The sequence below is a fragment of the Simochromis diagramma genome, unplaced genomic scaffold, assembly GCF_900408965.1.
Source record: "Simochromis diagramma unplaced genomic scaffold, fSimDia1.1 OVJJ01000545.1, whole genome shotgun sequence".
In the NCBI taxonomy this organism is placed as follows: domain Eukaryota; kingdom Metazoa; phylum Chordata; class Actinopteri; order Cichliformes; family Cichlidae; genus Simochromis; species Simochromis diagramma.
The window spans coordinates 3,117,688-3,139,929 of record NW_024387371.1 but is presented as its reverse complement, the minus strand read 5'-3'; the positions used below and the strand labels follow the sequence as shown (position 1 = coordinate 3,139,929).

At 42.2% G+C, this 22,242-nt stretch overlaps 1 protein-coding gene across 4 annotated transcripts in view; it reads left to right on the top strand.

The window, feature by feature from the left end:
- LOC120719275 (protein bicaudal D homolog 2-like) overlaps window positions 1-19,746 on the top strand; it is a 40,788-nt gene extending 21,042 nt beyond the window's left edge. Inside the window, exons 3-12 of one of the 4 annotated variants that reach the window (XM_040008370.1) lie at window positions 3,970-4,122; window positions 4,978-5,192; window positions 5,275-5,521; window positions 7,310-7,567; window positions 7,709-7,912; window positions 8,049-8,597; window positions 9,074-9,225; window positions 13,717-13,984; window positions 15,631-15,699; window positions 17,413-19,746. In XM_040008370.1, the coding sequence (XP_039864304.1) occupies window positions 3,970-4,122; window positions 4,978-5,192; window positions 5,275-5,521; window positions 7,310-7,567; window positions 7,709-7,912; window positions 8,049-8,597; window positions 9,074-9,225; window positions 13,717-13,984; window positions 15,631-15,678 (2,094 nt within the window). In that variant the 3' untranslated portion in view covers window positions 15,679-15,699; window positions 17,413-19,746. Of the gene's footprint in view, window positions 1-3,969; window positions 4,123-4,977; window positions 5,193-5,274; window positions 5,522-7,309; window positions 7,568-7,708; window positions 7,913-8,048; window positions 8,598-9,073; window positions 9,226-13,716 lie in introns of all 4 variants that reach the window. The other 3 variants (XM_040008371.1, XM_040008369.1, XM_040008368.1) reach the window with 3 other exon arrangements.
- The last annotated feature ends 2,496 nt before the right edge of the window (window positions 19,747-22,242 follow it).

Below are 22,242 nucleotides of genomic sequence, written 5' to 3'. Positions count from 1 at the left end.
TGGGCTTTTCCACAGTGTCACATTGTGCTAAGTACCACCAGCCACTCATTCACCAGGTTCCATTCACATTTTAGCTTTTCACAGTCTGAGTGAAAAGTGTGACCTTGGCTGTGTTTTTGCTCCCTAGTGGAGTCTGGGTAAGATGAAGAGAATGACAATTGGTTGCAGCAGGAAGGAGGATAAAAGCAGTTTTACTTTCACCCACATTCTTGGTGTTGACAGCAGTAGGATGCCCTTAGGCTTTATTTTTCCTTTGCTGTGTTTGAAGTTATACTGGGGGGGTTGAGTTCATCTGTGATTTATTCTTCGTCTCTTCTTAAGAGATGGCTTTGGCTGCAAGTTTAGTTAGACTAAACATGAGCTGACATGACCTTGAGTTACTTTAGAGACTGCAGGGCATTTAAAGTTTTTATTATTTTCTTTTTATAATCACTGAACTTGTCCAATCTTGGTTTTATCTGATAGAAAGATATGATAGGGCTAAAGTTTATCACACTGCCTCTTACAGCATTCTGGGATGCAAGAGCAGAGGTGAGGGTTGGAAAATGAAAGCAGCAGTTTTAGTGCAAAATGCAGATCAGTGGTGTCAGAAAAAGAAGCTGAGAAAGTGGGTACAAAATAAAATATTATTAAGCTGATGTGCACTTTGCTTCAGGTCATCTGGGAGCTTCTCTGCACTTTGTGTATGTTTGTGGGGGAAAAAATGAATATGTGCAAAGTGAGGATATAGAGTGAAATTGAGGTCAGTGGAGTGAGTGTGTTAAGAGAAGGAGCAGAAAGAGGATAAAAATATATTCATAGCAGGCCTGTCTGTGCTGTAATATAAATAATACAGCTCTGTGACATCTGGGAGTCTAGGCAACGCTTTCAGGGAAGCAAACCCCGGGTAAGAGACTAGTAAAAATGGATTTTGTTTTTCAGAAATGCAAGCTGGATTCTCTGGTGTTATTAAGAACACAGCAGGGCCTTTAACAAAGCATTAAAACATTCCTAATCTACACTTGTGTTAATCCGGAAACTTTGCGTCTGTGGCTTACTGGCTGATGGAACCATTTCTCATATAAATAGAGGTTAGAGTGGCTCAAACACATTTGGAAATTGCTCCGAGCTCTGGGAGATTTAAGTGGGCTCAGCCTTTCTATGCTGTCAAAAGCAGTTTACTGGTGACAAGAAAGCTCGAGATTTGAAATGGAGAGAGTTTAGACTGTCTAGCTGGAAGATGCTCTACGTCTCTCTGTGTCTCTCTCTCTCGCTCCTGACTGTATGACCTTGAATGTTCACAACTCTGCTGTGTGTAGTCTGTGCACATGCACACACTACCCCATCTCTGTTTTAAATATCTAATATATCGTGCCTTTGCTATAATGATGCAGCGTGGCTGAACAACCTGGTGTTTTTGCTGCCACCCACTTTGCATAAAGTGGCACATTTGTCTCTGTGTGTGTGTGTGTGTGTGTGTGTTTGTGGGGGCGTACGCGGCTGTTGTTTAAGGCAGCTGTCCAGACGTCACCTGTAGTGACAACAGTTACAAACCACACTTAAGCCTGTGATCGCGGCGCCTTGTCACCGCTCTCCTTTGGCGCCACCACAAATTGCCTTCACAATGTCGCACCTCACAGCCACACACACCCACATTATTGTGAATTATCAAAAACATCCCCCAGGGAGCCTCATTTCTCTCTCCCAGTTAAATGTTATTTGTTCTTTGTAGCAGGAACACATGTGGCCACCACAGCCTTTACTTACATTTTCTGTCACACAGCCAGGCTGTTGCCCTGTTCTCAGTCTTTGGGGGGCTCAGTGTAGCAGAAGATGTAGAAGCAAGGTGAAAGGTTAAGACCCTGCCATGCATTTAAATCAGAATGGAGTGGGATCTTAATCAGGTTCAGCGGCAGCTTGTATTCATTTGGACCAAACAGCACTGACCCTCCAGCTGAGGCACATAACCCTGACAAGAAAGTGACCTGAAAGCCAGCTGACACAGCTCGTCTGAGCCTTAATGAAACATTCGAATCTTTTAATCTAATATTATTTTGAATTTCTCCAAAGCTCTTTTTATTTTTGCTTTAATTTAGCTCTCGTTCAGAAGTCAGAACCACTCTGCAGAAGCTTAGTGGTAGGACAGAGCTCATGCATTATTTAGCAGTGCACCGACATCAGGGCTTTTGCACAGCAAACACCCACACTCATTAGACATGCCCAAAACCCTGTTGAATTTTAATGCACCTTCAAACGTCAGCTTTAGCCCAGGTCTGCAAAAAGTGATTAATTATTACAGAGACAGAGGACAGGGTGTGTGTACTCGTCATCATTGGGGATTTAGTAACTTCTTTGTTATTTTGTTTAGTAAGCAAGTAAATTCTATTTCCAAAAAGAATCACAAGAAATAGTCTCCTGAGACATAATATTGGGATGGGTTTTTGTTTTGTTTTTTTGTTTGTTTTTTTAGAAGGATGAATTATTGTTTACCGGTACTTTTAAAACAGTTTCATTATGTAATAAAGATATTGTACTGAGTTATGAGTGATGTGTGACTCCTGTAGGTCATTTCTCTCTGAAGGTTTCTGTGCATATTGGACTAAAAGGTGTTATTACCTCACTCTGCTTCCATTACAAATCTCACTGATGTGAATTCAGTTTTGACATGATGCCGATATGAGAAAGTCTGCAAATAGAAAACCTCTCAGGAGTGACTCCTTTTATCCTGAAAGGATCTGAGAGCAAGGATTGTGATTTGGACACATGGCGACTGCATGAGAGGAAGGGGCCACCTGGCTAGGGATTGGGAGGCTAATTGTCCCTCTGGTGTTAGGTTATCGCTGCCAAGGGAAGGACACGCATTACATATATACCAGCACGCAAACACACATGCAAATCCAAAACATAGAGGCTGCTATTCTTGTCTTTCTGAGAAACAAATGTAAATATACGCAGATTCTTCTCCTGTTCAGGTGTGTGTGGATTGAACCTTTGCCACCCAGTACTTGCATACATGCTCACTTAGTTGAAAAGGCACAGCGCCCAACAGCTGTTAGCGAGTCTCCACTTACTTCACCTGAGAACTGTGATGTTTCTCACCTAAGTCCAGGTTACTTGTGCTTTGGAATGAATCAGCAGCAATAACAAAAAAGCATTAGACAAGCTAGTAAGGACATGGGTGGCTCAGCAGGGCTGACCGGATCCTTATGGCTTTTAGTTTGTTGGCGTGGGGGAAGGACATGCCGTTTACCTCTCTAACCCTTTATATAATTAATGGTGCCTTTTCTACACAGAAAGAGGGCTCAAACTGCATTTGGAAAACATCATGCTATCATGCAATAATTGCTAAGCAATCATCACTATTGACACAATGACTCTTTGCATGTTTATTCTTTTTTCTTTTGTACCAGCATTTTGCTTTACTGGGACACAACTTAGCATATATCAGTATATCAGACAATTTTCCAATGAAATGTAGATAACTATTGCCATTTCTTGTTCTGGAAATGGTCCTTCTGTAGTTCCGTACAGGGAATCAACCCTAATGAGACTCCTCTTTAGAAAATTAGACCACTACAGAGCTTTCTATCCACTGAAAGGCTGTCACCAGGAGAGATAAGTAGGCTTCAGTCTCTTTGGTGCCATCAGAACTGGCAGGCAAGCACACTTGTGGCCCGCTGCCCAGATAGACACCTGGCACCTCCCTCTCGAACACAAAGAGACACACACACACACACACACACACACACACACACACACACACACACACACACACACACACACACACACACACACACACACACACACACACTTAGTTTGACCAGATGGGCGCTCTTAAAGTGTTAAAGAGCCCACGTGACACAAAAGGTTAAACTAAAGCAACAATATCCAGTCACTTGGCATCTCTCACACTTGGCCCAAGAAGATTGAAATAGTGGTCATTGACAGCTCTTCTTCTTCTCTCTCTGCCTATCTCCTCTGGCTTTACAGAGCAGCCAGATGGTGGAGCTCCAGAGGAATCAGCTGCGCGATGACATCAAGGAGTACAAGTTCAGGGAGTCTCGTCTGCTGCAGGATTACACCGAACTGGAGGAAGAGAACATCTCGCTGCAGAAGCAGGTCTCCATGCTCAAGCAAAGTCAGGTGAGAAGAGAGCAACACTGCAGCTGTTCATGTCACAAGCCTGAATCATTTAAATTGTGTTACAGGTGGAAATATATTAGCAAAATGAAAAGGGATGGGTATGAGAGCAAAAATAAACTAAATGTGCCTTCACTGCTATCATGAAGCTCAGTCTTTGGCATATGTAAATGAACTAAAAATATTTTTCCATTATATTGCAGATGGTTTAAAAGATTAGCCTTAATTACACTGGTGGGTTCAGGCATACCACCTACTTTGTCAACATACATTAACTGTATGCTGGATTTTAGTAGCCCTCTTACATAAAAGCTCAAAAACTTTGCACTTTAACATTCAGATTTAAGTGTGATATTAAAATCATCCTCAGCTTCTTCTTGTTTTCCCATAATGTCTTGCTGTGGGAGCATTTGAAAGACTCAGCAGCTATATCAGAGAGTCTATCATGGTACAAAACACTTTCTGGGTTTATTCAAATGCCATGAAAGCTAAAAAAAAATCCTCTTTTTACATAAAGCGCAGCTATATTTACAGCATGGATATTTCCACTTGATGATGCTGTTTATGCCTGAGCTCTTGATCCTCTTCTTAACCCCTTGGATAGTGTTATATATTCATTAGACATGGCATGAATTATACAGATATTACTGCTGTTTAGGGAATGAAAAGGATTCCCAAATCAAATTCCCTTTAAAATCTAAATTAAAAGGAAAATCAGATGGATGTGTTCTTACCTAACATTATCTTGAGCAATTTTACAGCTTAGTGGCTCATTTTAATTGGAGCTGCTAATATGCATTCTAGTGTGTAGTCGTCTGTGATTCTGAAACTCATGATAGTGGTTTCCTGTCCTCCCAGGTGGAGTTTGAGGGTTTGAAGCATGAGATCCGTCGCCTAGAGGAGGACACTCAGTTCCTTAACAGCCAGCTAGAGGATGCCATCCGTCTAAAGGAGATCGCTGAGCGTCAACTGAGTGAGGCTCTGGAGACCATCAAGACGGAGCGTGAGCTGAAGACGTCCCTGCGGAAAGAGCTTTCCCACTACATGAACATTGGTGACACTCTGTACAACAGGTAAATGGAACAGAAACCAGGTTCTCATACACTTCACAAGAGAAGCTCTTAATAACATACAGTTTCCACATTGTTTCTTCAGTCCTCTCAGCATTTCTCTGGATGGTCTCAAGTTCAGCGACGATGCTGCAACTGAACCTAACAACGACGAGGCTCTCCACGGATATGAGAATGGTTTCATCAAACTGGCCAATGCCATCACTGACGACAACCGGATCCCCATGCCTAAGAAAGAAGAGCTTTTCCGTCCTGTTCCCAGCCTTGTTGATGACCTGCTCAGCGAACTTAACATCTCAGAGATCCAGAAGCTCAAACAGCAGCTGATGCAGGTTTGTGTTTCTGCATGAGAGCTTGTGTTTTCTGCTCACGATACAATATACGGTGGTCTGTTTTCATAGCAATGCTTTCTCAGCTTATTTCTCTTATTGGGTGTGAATCATTTTTATGCTGTTACACACTGAATTAATACCAGGAAACACTAGAACGAAAGACATGCAATTCCTGTTTAGTGGCTCATGTAAGTGGTTTTTTAGACTTTGAACTATGACTGTTCACAGTTGCCAGTTTATTAGCATCACTTAGATCAAAGTAATCTGATAGTTCAGCAATACTGGAAGTTATAATGTTCAACTTTTGAAATTTAGTTTGATTTTTTTTGTTTTTTGTATTGTTTTTTTGTTTTTTTTTACAAATAATCCTATTTTGTTCACTCTATTTATGTTTGTTGGCAAAATAGCAAAAGTTGAATATGTCTGTATAAAATGCAATTAATTCCCAAACACTCATAAACATCTTTAAAATGGTTTTACCTTTTTACAAGTTACAAGTTAAAAATTGTCACATTTACACTAGAATTTATTGGAGGGCTGTGGGGATGGACTCCTTCGGTGTTAACTGGGTGTAGCTGACCTGAAATCTCAGTGTATATTTGGTTGAACGGAAGGTGTATCTTACAGTGGAGCGCTGTATCGTGCCCCAGTCTGCTGCAGGGATCTAAATCTCCTTACAGCAAAGTTAATCCAGGGAGACGCGCACACATATCCTGCTCCGTGTGACCCCAAGGCGGCGGGTGGTGGCACCGGAGGACCTGCCATCTGCTTGATCATCACTCCATGAGTCCAAGGCCACAACTGATTGGGCACCATGGTTACCAGAAAATACTAGCAACCTGTGGATAGTGGATAGATTTGATGCCTGAGGGCTTAAGTCTTTTTTTTTTTCTCCCTTCATCAAACATAAATATGGTTGCTGGATTAATGTGGGAACTTGAAGCCACCACAGTGCTGTTTATTGTAATGGACAGACTGTCAGACTGTGACAAAATCCCATGTTTGATATGACCCAACAACATATTATTCAGCCCACTAAAACCTTCTGACACATCACTCCACAGATTCCTGGCAGCAATCAGAGCAGAGGAAACAAAAAACATTCCTTCTCATTTAGTCAAACTCTGCTGCTCTTGTGTCTCAACTCATACTATTCTTATTTCTTTAGAGATAAATCCCAGACGTCCACTCATTGGAAGTTAACTTATTAGTCCTTGGCAGTTCAGCATTTACGACAGATTCTGCAGGATAAGGATGGCCACTGCTATGCTGACTGCCCATAAACACTATTTCAAGCATTGGTGTCTCATAAAAGTTTTTAATGTGACCACTGATGTAAATAAAGGAGTGCTCTTGAGCACAACAAGCCACTCTGGTTAAGCATGCAGTCACTTTTAGAAATGAATCTTCACGAGCTATTGTGAAATATTAAATTATGCATGCAGATAAGCATGATACTTTAATATTATTTACAGAGCAGATTCCGAAATAGCTCAGTGCTTGCAAAAGCACAACTTTGTGTGTGTCTTTGTGTAAGATGACACGCCCAGGCTGTCTGCCAGCACTGAGCTGAACTGAGTCCAGCAGACTGTCAAGGTCATCCTGATTCTGATGTCAGACCTAGTGAGCGATATTCCTCTCATACATACATGATAGACAATCCAGATATATAACATGATTTAAAGACATGAGTCCTTCATCAGATTAGCAAGTTAACAAAAACTGCAAAAGTGCATGTGTTACAGGGCGAGGACCTTTTGCTAATTGTGTCTCTGCATTTCTACTCAGATGGAGCGTGAGAAGGTCAATCTGATGTCCACTCTGCAGGACTCCCAGAAACAGCTAGAGCAGGCGAACGGTGCTCTGTCAGAGCATCAGGAGAAGGTCAACCGCCTCACAGAGAACCTCAATGCCATCCGCAAGCTCCAAGCCAGCAAGGAGCGCCAGTCTGCTTTGGATAATGAGAAAGAACGCGATAGCCACGAAGATGTAGACTATTATGAGGTTGACATCAACGGACCTGAGATCCTGGAGTGCAAGTACAAGGTAAATGGCACGTGGTCGTTGTAGGCAGCGCAAAATGTCAAATTAAATTTGAAACCTGCAGGAAAACGAAATAGGGTCAAGTCCGAAAAATGTCGTGCATTTGGGTTTCATTTACACTTCCATGTGATCTTGCTTCTCTAGGTTGCGGTGTCAGAGGCAGGAGAGCTGAAGGAGGAACTGAAGACCCTGAAAGCAGAATACCAGGCCTGTCAGTCACGTTACGAAGAGGAGCGCACTCGTCTGGCAACCGATGTGACAACACTTAAAGAGAACCTGACAACTCTGGAGAAGACCAGCCATGCAGAGAGAGAAGAGAAAGCCAAGCTTGAGAAAGAGCTGCGCAAGGTGAGGTGTTTCTCTAGACATGTTTATTTTTGATGTTTTTATATATGCCTTATTTTAAAAAAAGCTTTTTCATTTTTTGTAGTGAAATAATGCGGTTTGTTTTTTTTGGGTGGTTTTTTTTTTGGTGTGTTCTCAGTTGAGCGACGTGGCAGGCGAGTCTCAGGGTAGTTTGAGTGTGGCACAGGATGAGCTGGTCACCTTCAGTGAAGAACTGGCCACCCTCTACAACCATGTCTGCATGTGCAACAACGAAACCCCCAACCGCGTTATGCTCGACTTCTACAAAGAGGGTAAGGGTGGTCGTAGCAGCCCGGAAGGCCGCGGCCGCCGCTCTCCCATCCTGCTCACCAAGGGCCTCTTCCCTGAGCCCAGTAAGACCGACCTGAGCGATGGAGCACCTTCCCCGATCTCCTCCCTGCCTTCTCCTGTGTCTGACCACCGACGCGAGCCCATGAACATCTACAATCTGGTTGCCATCATCAGAGACCAGATTAAGCACCTGCAGCTGGCAGTGGACCGCACCACCGAGCTGTCACGCCAGAGGGTTGCTTCTCTGGAGCTGGGCACTGTGGCCGACAAGGACAAGGAAGCCTGCATGGAGGAGATCCTCAAACTGAAATCCCTGCTCAGCACCAAGCGGGAACAGATTGCCACCCTGCGCACTGTCCTCAAGGCCAACAAGCAGGTAGGTTGATCTGTTTGAGCGTCTGTAAACAAAGTACTCTCAATACAAACATTTGTCATTGTCCACAAAAGTTAGAAATAGAGGTAGGGGGAATTATTTTGGGTGTGTTCAGCTGCTGAAGCAAATTCTTTGCAGTCTAGATCTATAACAAACACTGGTTGAGAGAGCAGCTGTATGGTGACAGCTGCCTCGAGTATTTGTGTGGTTAGATTCAGAGAACAGCTTTACAAAGCAAAAAGAACCATAACCCAGAGGCGGAGTGTGTATGCAGTTGTTTGGTAGCCATTTGAAGTATGCATGTGGCTACACAGTGGGCATTAGAACACAGATGTGAAAATAACTCATAAACCGCACAGCTAGGGTTTTTAAAATGAACATTAGCAGCTGAAATCATGCGCCATAATAAAAGAATTAGGAAGCATACCCCAACTTCTTCCAGGTGCTTTGACCCTTTTGTTCTTTCTGCCAACTCACAGACAGCTGAAGTGGCTCTGGCCAACCTGAAGAGCAAGTATGAGAATGAAAAGGCAATGGTGACCGAGACCATGATGAAACTGAGGAATGAGCTCAAAGCTTTGAAAGAGGACGCTGCCACCTTTTCCTCTCTCCGGGCTATGTTTGCCACACGGTAAGAATCGTGCCAGCACCTGCATGACGGTCAAGAAAATATGTTTTATCTACATCCTGCCATCAAAGGCACAAAAGTCTTTATCTGACATAACATTGTAACCTGGTAAATTCTTTACTTATTTGATATCTCCAGAGGAGGTTGTGACAGTAGCAAGTCGTGGCATGAATTCCATACTGTGCTGCTATGCTACAGCTGTAACACAGACACGTGTCATTCTTATTAATGCCGCACATGCAGCACACAAAGGTCATACACAATATAACCAGGTAGCATGAAAATACGATTATGGTCATAACGTAATCCATGTTTACCATATGTTGGCTTTATTTTTAATATTGAAACATGACATATTTAAGTACACTATTGTGTTGTTCATTCATAGCCAGAAATCCCTTCTATTTGTACAGATTCAGACTATAAATAACAGAAGGTGCCTAATGTGGATAACCATTGTTTGTGACCGGTGACTTGGTGTGTGTGTCTGTCAGATGGGTCAACACGCATGTTAATCTTTTCTGATTCCAAAGAGAAGCCGGTCAAAGGTTCTGCGCATAATCCCACCTCAGATTGGGATGGATTACACATTCACCCCTCAACACGTAGTACACTAAGGACTCAGGAGCTGCTTGCTTGTTTATTTTTGGGTGTGCACATGTGCATGTGTGAACAATATTTTTGTGCTTTGATGTGCTTTTTTGATAGCTAATTTCATTTAAAACAATGATGCGCGCTCTTCCTGTAAATATTAGCTATATTCCAGAAAGCACTGCAGAGATGCTGAGACAGTCTGTCCTTCATTTAAAGCTGTATTACATTCCACAGCAAAGTTCAAGCTGTGCAGAGGGGAAAGAGAAGGGTAGGGAGAGGCGAGGCGAGTTTTTACAATGAAGAGTATAATTGCTGCAGGGAGTGTGTGTGGGCAGCTCAGCACCCCTCGTCTTACCCATGCAGAAATTCAATACAGATCGCTGAAGTGCAGTAGCTGAAGTAATTCCATATACCTGCAGTGCCCAATCAATTAGTAACAGTTCTAAAACTCATCCGGCTGCAAATATAGGCGTGTCGCCACAGGCTTTTTTGTATATACTGCAGAGCTAAATTGCTGCAGGATGTATTATATAGTTGTCATGTGTCAGAGGAGAGCAGCTGAAGTGTAAGATCATATTTGCATGTTTTTTTTCTTTGAGTTTGTTTTGCCGGAGAGGGTTAAGATGTTTTTGAGCACATCACAGCTTCCTGTTTACTTCCTGTTTCAGTCCATGTGTTTTTATTCCTCCATATGCCCAGAGCAGCTCCACCGACTATGTTGTTGGGCTTTCAGCTCCAGCAACACACCACTATGTATGATTTACATTCACTGTTTATGGGACTCATGTATTGGTATGTAAATTGTGTCTTATATGACACAGAGTTAGGTCAGGGGACTCTTTTGAGAGGCAGGGGGACTCGCCCGAATGAAGTTTCCCACACTCCCCCCCCCTCTTTGTATCCCCTGTTCCCCCTCCATCCTTCCTCACAGCCAAACACCCGGTTCTCTTGTCATGTGGAAAAGAAAGAGAGGAAGGACCAGGCCTTTAGTTAAAACCCACTACAGGAGTCTAGTTTGATAGTTTTTTTTTCTTCCACTTTTCAAGATAATCACTGCTCTCACAAAGTCTGCAAAGGAGGATTTCTGAGATGTGTACTCGTGGATTCAAATGATGTATAGTCTTTGACAAAGGGGAAGAGAGATGAAGTGGAAGTGAAAGAATATGTGGGGCTTTTTATGGTCTTATTGTTCAGGGAATTGGCACATAATATACTCATAGGACTAAAAGACACACCAGACTTATTATTAACATTTTTGTTTTTAAAACCAATTTAACAAAACAATATTTGTTTTAATAGAAATAGCAAATAGGATGGAGTAATTCTATTTAGTTTATTTCACGAAAGCAACACAGGAATGTTTATCACGCGTGTATATGGGCTTCACTGTCCCCTCCTGTATGTGTGCCTCTCTGGCTGCAGTATCTGGTGTCATGTTAACAGTAAGCTTCTGCCTCCGACATTCCTAAGACAAGCCTCGACATGCTCGTGCCTTCTGCTCTCGCTGATTAACTGTCCGAACATTTACGCAAATGACGTTTTCTTGTAAAATGTACACCTTCAGTTATCTGGCTATTCTGTTGTTGGTTCTATGTTAGTTGTTTTCCCTTTTAACTTTCTTTGTTTTGTTAAAGAAGTACCTCCTCGTGTGTGTGTGAGTGTGTGTGTGTGAGTGTGTGAGAGAGATCCATACCACCATGACCAATCAAGCTCTAGACGAGACCACAGCTGAGCATGTTTTGAATGTGTGTGTTTGTGTCCTATTAGGAAATTATTGGTTATGAATGTTTTAGTAGTCACAGCCTTTAAATGTCAGCAGCTACTGTAAATCATTACAGCGAGATGTAGATAATGCGCTTGTTTGTCAGAGTGTGAATATTATGATTCCTAATGCTCAAAAGGCCAGCCGTCGCCTCCTGGCCCCCTTCGGCTATTGTGCTAGAACTCCCGATCACCAGGGCAAAAAGACTCCTATTGTATCCACCCACTGCTTAGAATAGACTCCTCTTTTTTTCCCGGGAAAAATGCCCCCCACCCCTATGCAAGAGTGACTGAACTGTCTGAAGGTGCACCAGCTCGCTTCTTGCTCCCGGGTTGTTCCCAAATCTCATACTGGGTTTAATGAGGTAGCACTGATCCCTATTGTCTGGGTGTGTGTCCCAGAGGGAATCAAGCTGCATACACAAGAGGAGGGGGCCATGGTTTGTATTTGTTTGGTGGTCTGGCAAGGCCAGGGTTCACATGGCCCACCACCACGTGCAGCACCACACGCAGCAAAAACATCTGTGCTTCCTGTTTGCAGATGCTCCCTTCAAGACGTTCTTGTTTTTGGGTTTTTTTGGGGTTTTTTTTAAAGAAAAAGCTGATAAATTCTTCACCTACTGAAAGATTATTTGCTTGCTTTGCATTGTTTTTATGGAATTTTTTTTAATTTTATGTTATTTATTTATCGCTTCTGCAGCAGCAGTTCAGTTGCTAAACACTGACTAAATCAGAACAGATCGGTAATGACAGTTACAGCTCTTAGAGAAAAGAGTTTGCAGACTATAGCTTCAGGCTAGGGTGTTAACAAAAAATAAATAATTAATTTCAAATAAATGAAAGTGAGTTAGGTGAGGCTGCCCAACAGTTAAATTGTGTCTGAACTTTGGTGCTGTACGGTTGGGCAATTAAGTGCTGCTCACTAACGTATTCAGCCCTTCCCTCCCAATAGGTTTGTCAGTCATTACTGAAGAATGTCACTCGATTTGCTTTGTCAGCAGCACAGAAAACGGGGATGAGCAAGATGAGAGAGAAAGTGACTGATTCAGGGCAGATAGAGAGAGACTGTAGCAAGGAAGTGACGAGGCTTGAAAGGCAATGATAAGACCCAGGAGAGGGGATAAAGGAAACAGGAGCACGACAGCAGCAGATGGGGAGTGGCGATATGGACCCCCCACCTTGAAATCCTGTCAGGTGTCCCACTTTTTATACTTGTCCAGCTTTAGACACTCACACACTAACACGTGTGCAAGGACAGCGGGAGACAGGTGATAATGCCGCAGTGCAGCACCCGGTGATGACGAGCGTTAGTAGACAGACTTCATATCTTGTGCTATTTCACACACAGATGGGAGATGCAAGGGAGGCATAGAAGTTATGCTGTCTCACTCAAACTGGAAAATTGGAGATCAGGTGTGAACAGCTACACCTCAGAGCAATAAACCACATTCTTCTCTTCCCCGTCTTAATTTTTCTCCTCTTTCGCTCCCCTCCTGCCTTTTTCTCAGGTGATGCAGAAATGATCTTCCCTTTGACCTGTAGGCTAATGATTTCATCCCTTATGTATGTAATCTGTCTTCAACTGTCACTGTGCATACATTCATATTATCCCAAGGCGCTGCAAGCTGCTCTCAGATGTCTCACCTGTTCATGAATGTAAATCATACCCTCTAGCAGCAGCAGCTATACAAATAAAAAGTATGGGTTTAATTTTCAGTTTATAAAATGACGGGAAGTGCGGTGAGAGTTTGTTACTATATCTGGCAAATTAGCTGCAGAATGTTTTAAGTGGAGCTGAAAATGTGTTCGTTGGGGGGACTTTGTTGAAGAGGACCAAAATGGCTGGTGAAGTCTTAAGTTAATATTTCAGAAGCTTGGGCAGTCTTGCAGGCCATGTTGTGGCTCATGGGCTCCACCTGCTGGTGGCTAATTTATTACACTAGCAGGAAGTTTATGATGTGTGGGTTTGAATGTGTGTCTGAGTGTTTCTGTCAATGAATCAAATCTGAGGTGCGGCATGAGGTTCGTGTTAAGTAATATCACAAAAATGCCCTCTTGTGATATGTCACAGGAAACCCTCTTAGTCGGTGAACAAATCTGACATTATTTTTTTTTTTTCTGCCTGTGTTTCTCCTGCAGTTGTGATGAGTATGTTACCCAGCTGGATGAGATGCAGAGACAGCTGGCCGCAGCAGAGGACGAGAAGAAAACCCTTAACTCTCTGCTGCGAATGGCTATCCAGCAGAAGCTCGCCCTGACGCAGCGCCTGGAAGATCTGGAGTTTGATCACGAGCAGACCCGTCGGGGAGGCAACGCAGGCCGTGCTAAAGCACGCAGCAAGGCCGCCGGCACCGCCAGCGCCGCCACCACCACCACCAACACCACCAACACCACCAACAACCCGCATGTAAGTCAGAGTCTCACCTGCTCTGTCTCGGGCCGACCAGAGCACAGCAGTTCTGTGCCCAGCGGCATCCTGGGAGGCCCCGTGGTCTTCTGCAGCGAGAAGTACAAGATCTACTGCGACTGAGGCGGCAGAAACGTCCGCATGGGACTGCTGTGTACAGAGGGGAGGGGGCTCACGGGCCGAAACCCTCCCTGCCTTCGTGTTAAAGAGCCCCACTTGCTCGCTTAGCTCCATGGCCAGCCTGCGCTCCTCTAGGGACTGATGTGTTACTAACCAGCTGCTCGTGTGTGCTACTATAAACGCTTAGGGGAATGCAGTGTATGTACAGTGTGCACTAGACGTTTGGACTGTAGTAGACATATATGGCATGTGGGTTATAAGGCCCTGGTTATATTGGGGGGTTTGTGGATATTATGGGTTGTCTATTCTTTCCGCTGTCATAGTGCTGTACGTATGATGTAAAAGCTGGCAGCTTCTGTGCTTGTTTGTTCTGGCCCCCCGGAGTGGCTTGCCTGGTCACATTAACACATTGCTGAGGTGGAGACGTGTAAAGATGATGTCACTCTGATGCTCTAACAACTAAACTTGACATCCTCTGTTCTTTGGCTTGTCTGTCGGCATTGGTGCTCCTTTCCGAATAAATAAAACGGCCCCTTCTTTCCTCTGCCTCTCCGTCCTGGTCCCCCCAGGACCGAACCGTGCCCGGCAGCCCACTTTCTAATGTTTACAACCAGAAAAAGGAACTAGAATATGCAAGCTCCCTCTGCTTTTTTGCTAGGGGAGCATAATGTGATTTTACACAGAAATACAAAAAAAAAATCATAAGTGGGTCAATGAAGTTGTTTGGGCAGAAAAGGAGCACTTGTGACCACAGCTGTTTATTTCAGGTTAATTTTAAAGCTGTGACGCTAGCACACCAATACTATAGGGTCAATAGAATCGCATGGCTTTGCAGCTGAAAATGCTTGAGAGCTTTTTAACTGTTTTTCTGTTGTTAGGTGTGTGGTGCCAGACAAAACTCTGTACTACAGGGCTCTACATTGTTTTTTGATTTTAATAGAAAAGAGGAGTTAATTGGTGTGATACAAGAGGGCTGTCTAATCCCTGTGACCCATTATGTTGCAAAGGATTCATTCAGAGCCATATTACGAGAAAGAAGGTTTGACAAATCGACACATCTAAATTAAGTGCACTTCAGCATAGGTGCCTCAGGTTCCTGCTTCTGTTCAAATGGATATAATGCTTACTGTGAAAAGAGATACAATATAGTTTTAATCAGAGAGGATTTTTTTTAAAAACTCTATAGAATAAATCCTTGAAGAGCACAAATCGAAACTGTTCACACATCCGGACAATAAATCTGCAAACAAATCCAACCGACCGCTCGACAAAAGTGCCTGTCGACCCCAAACGCTTGATATTTTTATCTATTTGTTGATGTAAAGCCCTGTCCTTGCGTCTCAGCTGAGCTAATGCTTTTCCTTCTCACTCTCCCCCCCATCCCCTGCCCCCGCTGTTTGCGAGATTGCTGAGAGCTGTCAAATAATTTCTATGTGGTTATGTGGCTGGAAAAAAAAAAGTCCTCTCCTAATGTCTCTAATCTGTGTCTCGTTGCTCGGTCGCTACTACGACCTTCTCTCTTGTAGATTGTCAGCAGCTTTCTCCCCCAGCATCACCACTCACCCTTTAACTAGAATGAGGAATATTTTTGTCAGGTAACGTCCTCGCATACGATGTGTTTTCCGAATTTTGCCTGTGTTTATATCTCAGTGTTGCGGTGAAGGGCCTTCATTTGTGTACAAGGTTTTTAACCATTGAAATGAAGGACCTCTCTTGTTTGTTTTCTTGGGTTGCTTGGTGTGTGAGGACAAAGCAACGTACTGTTTTAGTATTGACAATAGCTTTAACCCCTTGCAAGCTAGTATTACGCAAATAGGCAAAATTTAAGTGGGGCTTGTGTTTAATAAAATCCATGTACCGCTTGTGGATCATAGACACATTAGCTTTATGATGCTAAAAGCAGGGTTGATGTGAGGAAATCCTGCAAGATTTGTTTAAAAAAAAATAGCATTTTCTACTACTAATAAGCTATATATAAAATTCTCTATATTCTTAATATGATCATGTTCAGGTTATAATCTTGCAGGTTTCTACTACAGTATTCCTTCCTCTTAAATGCATATACAATGGGCATTTATTCCTCTGAACACAGGGAATTATGTCCGCAGTCAACCCTGCTTGAGTGCGCATCCGTAAGCCGCAGCACACAGCATGGAGACGAGGCTATTGTACACTTTCTGAAAAAAGAAAAAAAGCCCAGCCTCCTTAGAGGTCAGTCACTCCTATGTTTGAAGTTCAGTCAACTTACAAGTGCAGTATATTCTGTTTCCATCAGTTTGCGCTGAGAAAAAAGGTTTAGGGAGTAGAGGAGGGAGAACTAATCGTGTTGTAAACCAGCTCCTGAGAGAGGAGATAAGAAAGCTAAACGTGCTGGTGAAGAAAGCCAGATGTGTGGCTGGATGGGGAATCTAATCCAGGGGTGCTTTTCGTTACGCATGCTCATCTCCTTGGGAAAGTTTATAATTTAAGGAATTGGAAGATCCTACCATGATACTTAGAAACATGAGAATAGGCTGGCATAGCGAAAAACACCCCGTGATATTTTTTTTTTCTTTATTCTTTTTCTGAGGGATAAACTTCCGCTGATATTTGGAGGAAAAAAAACCTTGAGATTGGTTGCTCGCTCAACCAGAGGACATTGATTCAAATTAGTTAAGCTCCCAACAGTATCCCTTGTATAGGTTATGTGGATTTACTGAGCAGTAGATGATTGCAGGATGTGATTGTGACTAGAATCCCCTCTCCTTAGATAGACTAATCCCCGCTTGGTTCGATCTAGTTTGAAATCAATGTCTGGCTTTTTTGGTGTCATTACAATATGCCACCTAAAATAAAACAGCAAAGCTCCTCCTACCTCTGCCTGCAGGCTCCTCCCACATCACCTCTAAGTTTTACTTCACATGATGCATCTTGTTTCTGATTTAAAAGTAAGCCTGCACGTCAAAAGCATAACCCATTTTTCATTAACTTGCATGGCTAATGAGAAAGACCCATCTCCTTTGGTGGTGAGATGTGGCTTCAGCTCTGTCCTATGAATGAAAGTTCATGGTGCTCGTGAGTCACTGGCTTCCTAACCGCACCTGCGGGATGATTTGCAGTGAATGCGCTTTCACACCAGAAACTAAATGGCCATACTGGCCGGCTTAAAGTTCCTAACATCGCTTTCTGTTGCTTTGACTAACCAACAGCCGCCATCTTACTTTGTCTGCGTGGACTCCGCTGCTGTGACCTTGTAAACAGTCGCTCTCAAATGACCAAAACCAAGTGCTAATGATGCTCATTATTTGTTTGTTTCTCCACTTTTGCAGTAATTTCAGTAATTCTGCACGGACGACGAAGTACCAACACAAGGTCCATTCTCGCAGCTGATTGAGTTGGGTGAAACGACTTAGCGCTACTCTAGGCTATTTGGACTTGAAGAAAAAATAAAACGGCAAAAACCTAAGTACAAACGTTAAGCACAGGTTTTTAATTTGAATCAATTGTCCTCCCCTTTTCATTTTAAAACTTCTGTTATGTTATGCACATTAGGATCACACTTGGTCCAAATTGTGGATGCCTCTGCTGGAAGCCATTTTTGCCTCACAAGTACAGTGAACTTCTTGGCTTGTAATTGGCCAATCCCTCCAAATCTTCTATTGAGAAGCCAAGGGAGATGTGGTCGTTTCTCATTGTTAATCAACAAGCTGTTTTTGTTTGGTTTTATCTCTTATTTTTAGTTTATCGTTTTGTTAATCTGTGCACTTTCATTTTATAGGATTATAACATGCTATTATTAACCTATAGGAAAGCATGGTAGTACAATGGTTTGTTGAGTTATCCAATATAGGTTGGAGGACTGTAGTATTGTAAGTCCTCCTCAAATATTTGAATTTAAACAATACGCACTACAGTAAGGCTCCACAAACCACAAATGTACTATGATGACTCTGTCCTCAAGAATTTATCCATCAAATAATCATTTTAAAATCCTTTTTGTTACATCGTGTTATGCTGTTGCTTTTATTTTTCATATGTTTGTTCTACTGCCATGTTCTCTACAAAAATCCAGGGTGATCAAATTCTGGGGTTTTTTCATGTATTTATTATTCCTAGGAATAGTTCAAAAATTACACTATGAAACTTGACAACGCTCTGACTCAAATAGGTAAGTTGTGTCTTGGGAAAAATTTGCGTGACGACGATATGTGCTTTTCCTAGCTTCTTACCGAGGGCGTTCCACTGAAACGGGATCGCTGGCTTTCAGAATTCTTTGCAACTGCGACAATTAAAATTCCAAATTGGAATTGTTTCATTCTCTCTTTGTTTATTGTGCCAAATCTTGGTACACCGTTTAGGTTGAAAATGAGAAAAAGAATCGGAAAGAAGAAGAAAAAAAAACTAAGAAAGGTGCAGTTTGGGCCATGGCTCTCGCTGCCGTGCGAGAGCCGGGGTTTTGTTTTTCGGTTCGTTTTAGTTCTTCGTTTCTGACCAGTAGTGCCTTTCATTGTTTCAAGGGAGAATCTTAGACTAGTGTTTTATGTTTCTGTTTTTTATATATAGGTGAGGACTTTGGGTTCAAAATGACTGTGAGCAGCAATAAGCGCAAAGGGAATTTTCCCCCCTTTTCTGCATGAGTGAGGTGATAGTTTTGAAATTAGCTCAATAAAACTCAAGTTGTATTGAATTCTGCAGGTCAGTGATCCCCTCGAGAAATTCAGGGGTATTGAGAAAAGTTTTTTTTATTTTTTATTTTATCAAACATTGGGAACCAAAAGAGATCCCTTTGGCCTCCTGTTATTGAACAAAGTGCTCCAAGCATCTTTAATGTGTTGGGGTAGATCAGTGTACTATTGGAAACATCTATGTATCTCTAGCTTTGTTTGGTGAAGGTAATGTGATATCAATAGTATTGTTAAAAATGTGCAGAAAGCGCATTTTATCTTTACTTTTGTCTAATTTGACTTTTTGTTTGTTTGTTTGTTTGTTTGTTTTTTATTCTTGAATCTTTTTTTACATCATCTTTGAGCATGGTGTTTTCAGGAAACAGAAAACAAGATTAGCATCAACAAGCTTGAATAGTGCCATTATAGCCAATGCTTGTTTGTTGAGGCGTTAAAGTTACCAATATGGATAAGAAGCTAACAAAAAAAAAAAGTGCAATTCAGATACTGTTTTACATTAAAAAGAGAAAGTTTTCTGTTTGCTGGAAGCGATAGCATTGTGATACTACAAAAAATAGCTGTGCAAACTTTATATTGTCATATTGTGTTTCAGTATTGATCCATAATGAGAGTTTGATATCTTTATATGAAATAACGACTTCACCTGTATTTATTTGAACTGTCATGCAGTACTGTATTCTTATCAATAATGTGCATTATGATTAGTGGCATATTGATTACAGCTAAACGTCATATGCATGTTTCTCAGTCATGGGACCTTTACACAGAGTTGAAAACAAACATGTTAAAACTTTTGTCGGGGTGTTTTTAAAAGAGAGAAAATAAAAAATTAGGGCTTGGGGCGGGGACCAGTTAAGTCTGATGTATTACTGCTGAACTAATCCTATGAAAGTGTTTTGTTTGTTTTCTAGTGGAGATGGTATGTCTGTGTAAGGGTAGTCATACTGGCTAAAATCAATAAATGTGACTTAAGTTCCAGCGTGTTTCAGTGTTGTTATTTATAGCTGCTCCACAGCTGAAGCGGATGAAAGGGTTAACCATTGAAGTATGTGGTCTGCAGCCCTGGAGTCTCCTCATAGCGTTCCCAGTTGGAAGCCAGGGGAAGGGGGAACTTCCCAGCTGTCCAAGCGGCTCCAGGAACCTGATCACATTTCACACAATGCACAAAAACACCTCCACCAAAACCCCCCCGCCTCCCCCATCCCTACCCTGTCTGTTCTCTGCTGTATTGCTTAAACCTTGCCCCTCCTTCCTCTGCCCCCTCCATTTCCCGTTTCTTTCTCCCCCTCTCCTCCACTGTCCCTCCCTCCTGGAGATATGCCCAAGCACTGATTGGTCCCAGTTTCTTTTTTGACCTTTGGTACACCCAGCATTTCCTGTCGAGGCTCTGGAGGCCGGCTCTCTGCTCAATTAAAACTGCTGTTATTTTCTTGGTGTTGATTTACAAGAGGAAAGTATGAATGTTATTTTATGCCATTTAAAAAAAATCTACACATTAATGACAATAAAGGGGGAAAAAATGAGAATTTTATTTATGCAAATGAAACCAAATAAATAAATGGACTAACTGTTATTGATCCATTCACTTTAGAGGTCAAAATGTTGTATGAATGTTTTAAACTTCATCTATAAGCGCTCTGAATGTGCAGATTACTCCAAATGAAGAAGTGAAAAAGCACAAGATTGACCCTCTGAATAAGAGGGCTAAAATTCTATACTTTGAAAGCTCAGATGCTCTTAGGTACTTTAAAACCATCTTTTCTGTCCACCCAGATCAAGTTTATTGTCAATATTAAGTCAAGGCTCCCTCTCTTTATTTTGTTTTTCTTCTGGTTTGGTTAATTCTGTATTTCTTCCTTTTAGAATATTCAAATATTTATTTTTATTTATTATTTTAGAAAAACATCCCATTCTCTCTAGAGCTATTCTCACACTCCTGTCATTGTTCATTTTCCTCCTTTAGAGCTATGTGGGCATTTCTCAGATTGCTTCCAAAACATTCCTACTTTCTGATGAAAGTAGTTCTAAGTTCATTTAAAGTCTCTGATAGACATTTAATATTTAATGTGTAGGTTTTGGTATGCAAATTACAATAAATGACTATGTGATATAGCAATTACTTAGTCTTCTTCTTCCTTTGAGGAGCGTGAAGCACTGAAGTTCTGCCTGTGAATAAGTGCACTAGAAATATAAAGAGGCATAAAATATAAATCCTCAAAGTAGACACACCTAGAATTTGTATTTACATGCAATACTTAGGAAATGTAATAATTTACACCGAGTCAAAATAAAAGTAAAGCATCACTGATCAGTCCACCCTACAGCTTTGTCCCATTGACAGTCCGCTGAGCATCAACGGCTCCTCTGTGGAGATCGTCGACAGCACCAAATTCCTGGGCGTCCACCTGGAGAAGGACCTCGGCTGGTCCCTCAACACCAGCTCCCTGCACAAGAAAGCCCAACAGCGTCTCTTCTTTCTGAGAAGACTGAGAAAGGCCCGGCTTCCACCACCGATCCTGACCACCTTCTATAGAGGAACTATCGAGAGCATCCTGAGCGGCTGCATCACTGTCTGGTTTGGGAACTGTGCCATATAGGACCGCAAGACCCTACAGCGGATAGTGGGAACAGCAGAGAAGATCATCGGGGTCTCTCTCCCCTCTATTGAGGACATCTACACCACACGATGCATTTGCAAAGCCACCAGCATTGTGGCTGATCGGACACACCCCTCTCACACACTCTTCACACTCCTGCCATCTGGAAAAAGGTGCCGAAGCATTCGGGCACACACATCCAGACTGTGCAGCAGCTTTTTTCCACAAGCCATCCGTCTCTTCAGCAAAAAGGGACTGACTGATAAACATGCACACGCACACACACACACACAAACATTATCACTCAGCTTAACTCAACTACCTCAAAACATTGAGACTGGACTGACTAATCAACACAAGCGCAAACACACTGACCTACACCACCAAACCATCGTACACCCCAACCTGTAAATGCTCTTTTGCACAATATTATTCCTGGACGTTTTGCACTAACTTCTGCACTTCCTAATTTTTGCTGCTACACTAAGGAATGCTTACTGTTCCTCCACTACCTCAACTCATCATCACAAAACCTTATTATTATGTTACGTTGTGTTTTTCTATCATTCTGTCACTTCGCTGCTCTTGTTTGCACATTTGCACGTGCACTTGTTGTCTGCTGTCTGATAACAACAAAAAAAAAGTCTTCCTTAGATAGTTAGATAGTTTTTTTGTTAATTTATGTTGTAATTTATGTTAGGTCAGTCTGTCTTGTCTCTGCTAGCCAGCTAACTAGGCCTCTTAGTTAGCTAGTCTAGTGTTTTCTCTTAATTTATGTTGTAAATTTATGTTGCATGTAGCACCTTGGTTCCTGGAGGAACGTTGTTTCGCCTCACTGTGTACTGTTAAACTGTATATGGTTGAAGTGACAATAAAG